The sequence below is a fragment of the Peromyscus maniculatus genome, chromosome 8, assembly GCF_049852395.1.
Source record: "Peromyscus maniculatus bairdii isolate BWxNUB_F1_BW_parent chromosome 8, HU_Pman_BW_mat_3.1, whole genome shotgun sequence".
NCBI classification, from domain to species: Eukaryota; Metazoa; Chordata; class Mammalia; order Rodentia; family Cricetidae; genus Peromyscus; species Peromyscus maniculatus.
Genome location: NC_134859.1, coordinates 75,012,711 through 75,021,423, shown reverse-complemented (window position 1 = coordinate 75,021,423; position 8,713 = coordinate 75,012,711). Strand labels below are relative to the sequence as shown.

General features: G+C 44.0%; 1 protein-coding gene across 2 annotated transcripts; it reads right to left on the bottom strand.

Moving 5' to 3' along the window:
- Positions 1-4,008: 4,008 nt before the first annotated feature.
- Srsf1 (serine and arginine rich splicing factor 1) lies at positions 4,009-8,043 on the bottom strand. Of its 2 annotated transcripts, XR_013041837.1 has the most exons (5): positions 7,632-7,973; positions 6,872-7,056; positions 6,296-6,468; positions 5,411-6,095; positions 4,009-4,522 (listed from the first exon to the last, which is right to left on the bottom strand). XR_013041837.1 is itself a non-coding variant. In XM_076543098.1 (4 exons), exons 1-4 carry the CDS (start codon positions 7,823-7,825, stop codon positions 5,901-5,903), a joined length of 747 nt encoding a protein of 248 aa, XP_076399213.1. In that variant the 5' UTR covers positions 7,826-8,043; the 3' UTR covers positions 4,009-5,900. The 2 variants fall into 2 exon arrangements, 1 of the variants encoding a protein (XP_076399213.1); XM_076543098.1 differs by having other exon boundaries at positions 4,009-6,095; positions 7,632-8,043.
- Positions 8,044-8,713: the final 670 nt, after the last annotated feature.

The window sequence follows — 8,713 nt, the reverse complement described above, 5'->3', positions numbered from 1 at the left end:
GCCGGGCGGTGGTGGTGCACGCCTTTAATCCCAGCACTTGGGAGGCAGAGCCAGGCGGATCTCTGTGAGTTCAAGGCCAGCCTGGGCTACCAAGTGAGCTCCAGGAAAGGCGCAAAGCTACGCAGAGAAACCCTGTCTCGAAAAACCAAAAAAAAAAAAAAAAAAAAAAAAAGTTTATTAGAAATACTGAAACATTACTCCTAAACCTGCCAGAGAGGAAAAAGCTCTGGAAGTATACCTACTTCCTGTCATTCTAATTTATAGTTGAGTTCCTCTTAGGGTAACCACTATTCAAAACCTACATGGACTCCAGTCATGTAAAATGTAGAAGAGCATTGCTCATTGATTACAGGAAGAAAACTTACCCAAACCGCCTAACTTCATGGGTGATTAATAATACCGTAATGGCATTGCAGTAAAGCTTATTTCCTCAGTTTTGAGGCAGAGCTCCCTCTTGTGGCCAAATGATTTCCCTATTAATAAAACCACTGCAGGGAACAAGACATGGATGACACTAGTGGCAGTAAGTATCCTGTAGGTCTCTCAATTTGCAGATCCCTTCACCAATAGCTTACAGTTACTGTACATCTTATGGTACAGAAATTAAGATGTTTGCTGCCTCCATCTTTTTTTAAGATAAAGCACTCAGCTAAAAACTCTGCTTTACTTACCCATAGGGGAACCTCACAAATAAGCCATGCATGACTTTCCTTTCCTCTGTAACCCACTGACACTATCAGAATGCTGTAGGTAAGTCTTAAGTTGTATGTAGCTCTGTGGTCAAGCACTGACCCAGCATCTGAGGCCCTGGGTTCAAATCCTCAGCACACTTAAAAATACTGTTACCTCTGGAGTAGATTTCTGAAATTAACTTGTACAGAACATTAATTTATCCTATTTTCTGTGTACTATTAAGCCAACAAGGAAATATCCTCCCTTTGATCCCTACAAGGCACAACCAAATTCTAGGTTATCAGAGCTTCCAAATTAAAAAAAAAAAAAAACCAGCACTCAAATTCTCAACCATGGAAGTGCTAGTTTAAATACACTGTTAACTTCTTTGCTCTAAAGCAAAAAAATCTTTTGCAAGATTTATTCAACAATTACAGTAAAACTTTTTCTGATCTCTTAACTTTTACATTTTAATCTTTCTCATAGAACCAGAATGAGCAAGGTTCCTTTAGACTGATAACAGGCTTTGGAGAGATGGCTTATCTGTTAAGAACACTCACTGCTTTTCTAGAGGAGACGCAGGTTCAGGTTCCCAGCACCCACAGCTCACAACTGTACGGTCTCCAGTTCTAGGGGAACCCAGCGTTTTCTTCTGGTATCCAAAAGCATCACTCACACACAGAACATACTTACGTACAAGAAAAACACTCCAACATAGATATAAAAACCTTATAAAAACCCCACAACTCTGAAATCTAGACCCCTCCCCTCAGGAGCACTGCACTACATGTTGTGGGTATATTCCCTTCCATGAAGTGAAAAGCTGCCAGTGTCAACTATATAGTAAGAGGATACACTGGGTGGGGACACCTTTTCTTCTAGTATCTGATTCAGTCTAAAAGGATGGATAACTTAAATCTCAATAAGGATGCCAAGGTAACAGCCTTTTATTCAATCCCAAAATGACATATAGCAGCACTAACCCTCTGTAGTACAATTCTACATAATACTCCTTGCCCGCCTAGATGTATTTGGGACTCACTGTTGTTCGTACTTCTAAATACCTTCAACAATGCCTGTGCAACTTTGTAATCAGAGTGCACTGGTCTTTTTGCTAGCAAACTTGTTAGTGACATTAATTACACAATGAAGGTAGCATTCTGGTCAGATTTTACATCCAACTGGCTCAACAATCCCCAGTGTTCAGGGGCTTTTTTTTCCTTTTCCTTTTTAAATTTCAGAATTGCAGACTGTCAATCTGTCTTTAAATTATGATAGAAATAAGTCACAGTGGTTGTTACAACAGAACTCAGTCTAATACTTTCTCTCCTTTTAATTCTATTTAAATACATATTTTATTTCATTTGTAATTTAACTACAAATTTCATATAAAAAGCAAAAGGCAAACACCAAAAACTGACCTTGACCACAGGAAGCTGCGAACAGCACCAGTCCTACAAAAGCACGGTTCACAGACAAAACTAGGAAAAGCTGCTCTTAGCTTTTATCATGTTCAACTCCAGAATTAAGATGGGTGGATTTACTACAAACATTCACAATTACTAAAAAGCTGGGGGGGGGGGGGGGGAGACATTGCAAGAGAAATCATTCATTCCAAACGTTAGTTCTTAAAATTCAGATCCCAAACTAGGTATCAAAATATGTCTTACCTTTATCTCCAGTAGGATGAGCTGAACAGCAAGTTGGGTTATTCAATCAGATGTTATGCAAAGTACTTGCTTAAAGAGATTTAAGTGCTTTCTTGGTTAGAAAAACTAATCAGAGTCCCTACAATATCCTAAGGGAACAGAGAAGGGGGGGGTGGAAATCAAGGTAGTATTTTTATTTCCAAAATGGTATAAATTGTTAGTATGGGTATAGGCCTATTTAAGACTTAAAACTTTATTTTTCACAAACTGCTCTCTAGTGTTCAAACCCAAGCCTATATGGCAAATACTTGTCTCATTTCCAATCTAGGGCTGAACTACTTGAAACAGATAACCTTAAATAGAGACCATTTTTTTTGGTCCTATTTCCAAAGCATTCACAATAGCTCACATTTGTTTATATTTAGCTCACATTCACCTTTCAAGATTATTTTAGTAAATTGGGCATGGTGGTTCACATCCATAATCCCAGAGTTAGGAGATAAGATTGCTTTGGAGTTTGAGCCCAGCCTGGGCTATATACTGAATTCTAGGAAAGTCTGAACCAGAGCAAGGCCATCTGGAGGGAAAACACAATCCACCAATTGAGAATTTTCCTCAATATATTTAAAAACATTACATTCACATTTAAACTTTTAATCATGCCATGTTTAATTATGCTAATTCCTTAAGGATTCTCTTCAAAAGCAAATCTCTGCCCCTAGGTTATATTTTGAATTCTGTAACTACAGCTACTTAACCTTAATGAGTCTACATTGCTGTACTTAAAGTGAAATCCTAGTTTTGCACTTAGCACCTTCTCTTCCAGGACAGTCTTTTTTTAACGGTTCATTAAAACATATAGGTTGAGTGACCTCATGCAAATTCCTTGAAGCCCATTTCTTTCACTATCAAGATTCCTGGTCTCCCCTATACGTTATCTTATACATATATATCTGAATAACCTGAAATTCAACCTGCAACACAAGGGAAAGGTTAAAGATCTATTTCTATTGGGATACTGATGAGTGGTTTATTCATTCTAACTAGAAGGAAATCAGAAACGGGATTTTAAATAAAATTTCCATACTCCAATCTAAGCAAGATGATGGGGGCTATCAGATACAACAGTAGACTTAAGATAGAATTGCTGATTTAATACAGAACACTAAGTTTGGGGACAGAATACTCTTTATGGCTGAAAAGATTTACAAGACATTGATTCACCCAATAAGCAGTTAATCTGCCAGCATACTGTCCACAACTCAAAAAAGTTTTGCACTACATTCTAATTGCCCTGCTAATGTCAATACAGAATTTGAGTTTCACCAAGGATCAATGGTTACCTCTAAGCTAATTAGCTAATCAACTTTGCACAAAAGTCTATTTGCCTAAAGTATTACCAAAATAAACAGCACCTATAAGTTCTTAATCACACTTTAGCAAAATATGAAAGCTTAATTTCCAGACTATTACCCCTACATAATTATACTACATACATGACTGCCTTATACTCAGTTTATTATCCCCTTAAGACTTCCACAACAGTAAGAGACAGTTATTATCATTTATTAGAATTTTTAATTTACTAACACATAGACAAGTCAGAATCTTATCAATTTAAAGAAATAACTGATACACTAGTTACTCAGCAAAATTTTACATGAAGAGGAAAAAGGACAACCATGCATCGTTTTTTTAAAAAATGTTTATTTTTCAAAGAAAAACGGCAATAGCCAATTGGAAACCTACTTATTCTTCAACTCCAATTTTGTTTTCTTTAAATTTAGAAGTGACTTACTGATTTACTATTTTAAACAAACCCCCCCTTTCCCCTTTAAATGTTTACCATCTACTCGTGCTGAATCCTTCCAAGGAGATTGCTCCAGCGTATATCTCCAGGTCCTCGCTTTGCTCCTTTTACCAAAAAATGCAAAACACAATTCCATCGTGCATCTTAAGGGCTCCAATCGTCAAAAATAGGAAAAAACTCTTTGGAATAGCCAATTAAGTTGAATGAAAAAAAAATCCACACGAATGCGGTTTGGTTGGGGCAGGAAGGAATCCACTCCTATGTTCCTGGTAATCTGATCCCGCTCCATGAATCCTGGTAATTCATCCTCCCTATCCTATCCACATTATGATTTGAATCCAATGATCCAGCTCCAAGGATTGGGATCCAGTGAGCCCTCTCCAATCCAAACCTTTATAACCAGCAAAACCAAAAAAGAGGAGGCAAAATGTTAGATACTGTAATCAAAAAAGGTTTCTGGGGAATGATGAGTTATGTCTGTCATCAGTTTAACAGATGTACATCAATAACTATCAAATTCCCCAAAACAAGTTTCTGTATGGTGTTTAGATAAATTTTAGAAACTTAATCATTATAGAGACTAACTGGAAGAAGCACTTTATATTTACAGTTCAACTGATAATGCCAACACTTGTTATTGTACAGGTATCACAGGTTTTGTGGCTGCAAAGTTATGTAATTGAAGTTTACTGGTACTGCTACCCACCTAAGTCTAAACTAAATCTATTGCTCCCATCTGCAATTTAGCTTGTAAATTAAAGTGTTTTAACATGAGTCAATTATGAATATTAAAAGGGAAGGTGAGACTTAAAGTATTCCCAACTAGATTATCTACACTAATACGTTGGAATTCTATATTTTGCTGTCATTTTGTCTTTAAAAAATGAAATAACAACGCTCTATCAGTCACACAGAGGACATGCAGATTTAGCAGTATTGATATTATACTCTGTTTGGAAATAGACACCCTGTACCCACATGTACACCAACAGCAGGCCACACATTAACAGTTGTAACTAAGCACTGTGACAAATTAGCCATTCTTCCCACATTAGTCCCTATTAAAACAAAAAGGGGGGGAAGGGAGCAAATAACTGTTACAAAATGGGCAATTTTGCCACAATTGCCAAGGTTTAAAAAGCAAAGCAATTGTAGCTAAAGGTAACTGCATTAAGATGTTTGCAAGTGTTTTAAGGTAGATAAAAATTTTCACCCTTGTCTTTTAGTATAAGGTCAATACTGCCAATTTCATCTGTGACAATAGCACTTGGAGTCATACCATTGCCTCCATTATTGATCTGATCCTCCTCAATCCTCCTTTTGACAATCCTAAAATGATTGAAATGTGCTCCACAATCCTTAATCCAAAGCATTCTTAATCCATCTCTTCAGATATGTCTACAGAAAGACACATGAAAAGCAAGATAAACATAAGAACTTCCCCAAGTAAGATAACCACAAACACCCCCAACATCCCATTTCACACAAACCAGAGCAGAATAGACATTTACACAATATCACAGTCTGAAGAGCATGGAAATTAACTAAATTTAAACAGTCCTGTCTATGACATCACTTAAAATACAATTTACCAAAGACATGAGGGGAATGTAGATGTTAGGAGCAAGGGGATATTACACAAGAATGCAAATTCAACACTTTAGCCCATTCTGAACAAAACAGTTTGAATTAAAAAAAATGAAAAGATTGTACTGAGTAAAGGAAAACTGTATACAACATGGGTTCTACAAAAAGTGTCACCAATCATCTTATGTACGAGAGCGAGATCTGCTATGACGGGGAGAATAGCGTGGTGATCCTCTGCTTCTCCTTGGGGAGTAACTGCGACTCCTGCTGTTGCTTCTGCTACGGCTTCTGCTACGACTACGGCTTCGAGAGCGAGATCTTCCATAACTTGGACTTCTGGGCCCATCAACTTTAACCCGGATGTAGGCAGTTTCTCCCTATTGGATAGACAGAACTTTCCATTGAAAGATCTAAGCTTTCACCTGTCTTCAGACATGCTGAATGAATACAAAGACAGACAGACCAGATCTCTGGTAATTTACATGGACACCCTTGCCTGTATCCTTACCTTCACATTCCACTGTTAAGAACACTGTATCCAATTCTGGCCAAAGAAAAGAATAAGTGTATAACCTACCTCATGAGATCTAAACTTAGTGTTATCCAGTTTTCGAACTGCATACGTCATATCTTCTTTCCGTACAAACTCCACGACACCAGTGCCATCTCGGTAAACATCAGCATAACATACATCACCTGCTTCACGCATGTGATCCTTTAAATCCTGCCAGCTTCCACTCGGAGGCAGTCCTGAAAAAGTGATTTCCCCCCACTTAATGCTAATTATCCTGTTCCACATTTATGTATAATGTACATCGGAACAAAGATTATTTTAAAATACTTAATGATTGTACTTAAGTGTTTCCAGGTAAAGAGCTGGTAAGAGTCTGAGATCCAGAGTCCATACTTATTTGTAAAGGATCTTCATAGGCTAGTACTGCAACCTAATTTGGGTTAAATCACCACCACAGTAATCTTTATTTACTAAATTCACCCCCAAAGACCGAAGCACTTTAAGACCCCCGTGTAAAAGGAAAAAAAAAAAAAAGAAAGAAAGAAAAAGAAAAGAAACCAGACAGCAAAAAACTCGCCGTTGCCACACCAGTCCGTCCCGCGGGGGACGTCTTTTAAACCCACGCGGGAGTCAACTCACCAGAGACAACCACTCTGTTTTCGGACCGCCGGGAGGGCGGGCCATAGCGGCCTCTCGGAGCTCCGCCGCCTCCACCCCCGCCGCCGCCTCGGCCCGTCCCGCGGCCGCTCCGAGGGAACTCCACCCGCAGACGGTAGCCGTCGTAATCGTAGCCGTCGCGACCGTACACCGCATCTTCCGCGTCTCTGCGTGATCACACAGAAAGCAGGCGGGGGGATGAGGGAGCGCTCGGACCGACCGACCGGGGACACCGGCCGCGGTCGCGGTCGCGGCCCGGCTCGGCTCCAGCCCCGTCCTCGGGAAAAGCCGCCGCCGCCGACGGCGCACATGCGCAACCCGCGCGGCGCCGGAGCCCCACATGCGCCGCATAATGGGGCCGGCCCCTCCCCCACCCCGAACCACGCCGGGCGAGACTCCCGACCACCACACGCCAGCCCTCGAGCGCCTCAGTTTCCCGCTCCGGGGCTGCGCATGGGCTCCGGGGACGTCCGAGGCGGCCGGCCACCGGAGACAACACGCCGCCGACTTCGGCTCCTTAACTCGACACTCCTGCAGGGGCGATAGCGCCTCGCTCCCGGCCTCGGAGCCCCTCCTTCCCTGCGAGCTCTCCCCCAACCCCCCCACCCCCGCCCCGCATTATGTCCAGGCCTCTCGGAGCCTCCATTCCCCCCCCACCCCCCCCGCCCGCCCGCCCCGCCGCGCAACGACTCCAGCCTCCTCCTATCTCCTTCTCAAGGCCGCCAGCCCCACGCTGCCTCACCGCGGGTCCTCGAACTCAACGAAGGCGAAGGGAGGTCCCCCGCGGCGGTTCTTCAGGTCGATGTCGCGGATGGCGCCGTATTTGTAAAACACGTCCTCAATGTCCTTGGTCCGGATGTCCGGAGGTAGGTTCCCCACGTAGATGCGGCAGTCGTTGTTCCCCGCCGGGCCCCGGATCACACCACCTCCTGACATGGCGGCGACGGAGAGCGCGGACTCGTGGAGACTCTTTGAGGCCTTTTCCCACCAAGCCTAGCGTACGGCGGAGCGAGCCCTCGGCGGCACCACGTCTCCCGCGGCCCGTCCAAAATGGCGCCTTTATCAGCTCGGCGCACTGATATGGGGGGGGGGGAGTGGAGAGAGGGGAGGGGGAAGAGGAAGAGAAGCCGGAGGAAGCGGCTGGTCCGCCGCAGTGCGCACGCGCGCGGGCGGGCGTAACGGGTGCTGAGCAAGTGCGCGCGCGCGCACCCGCGCGACGTCACCCTCCGCACGAAGTGGGGGGGGGGGAGGAAAAAAAGTCCCCGGCGCCCCGGGCTTGGGGAGAGGGGGGGGAGGCTGGGGGAATGCCTGGTTAGCGGAGCGGCCAGGCGTTTGGTAAAAGTGGCAGACTCTGGTGAAGAGAGGATGTGGACGACGCCTGCCGAGTCCGAGAGTCGTCTGTCTCCTCGAGCGTGAGCCCTCTTTTATAGCCGCCCGGCGCTCGGGATTTGGTGAAACCTAGCCTGCACCCGAGTCCCGCCATGCTCCGCGGCGGTAACGGCCTTTGGCGGGAAAGGCGGCGGGGGCGGAGCCAGATGATGCCGAGCGGTTGCTCCGGAAACCTGGGCATCTTCAGAGCCGGGGCTGGGCCGGCGGAGTTGCAGGTGATTGGTTTGAGAGCTTGGGCGCAGGAGCTGTGTCTTGGGCTGCCACGAACCCGCGGTGGGCTGCGTTTTAGGCAATTAGGAAAGTGTCCAGGCGGATCCTCCACAACTCTCCGAGTGAACCATGCCTTCGGTTTTTCTCCTCCTTTCAAAGGATGAGAAAGGAAAAGTAATGGAGTAGAAGCGAGGACTGTTCACTTCTAGAGACAACGGTTGCATC

Bases quoted from the DNA above. Each gene is read 5' to 3' on its own strand.
- Srsf1 (XM_076543098.1), bottom strand. From the start codon at position 7,825: ATGTCAGGAGGTGGTGTGATCCGGGGCCCGGCGGGGAACAACGACTGC. The intron at 6,469-6,871 runs GTGAGTTGACTC...TCACTTTTTCAG, and splicing joins AAACAGAGTGGTTGTCTCTG to GACTGCCTCCGAGTGGAAGC. The intron at 6,096-6,295 runs GTAGGTTATACA...TCTATCCAATAG, and splicing joins CTAAGTTTAGATCTCATGAG to GGAGAAACTGCCTACATCCG.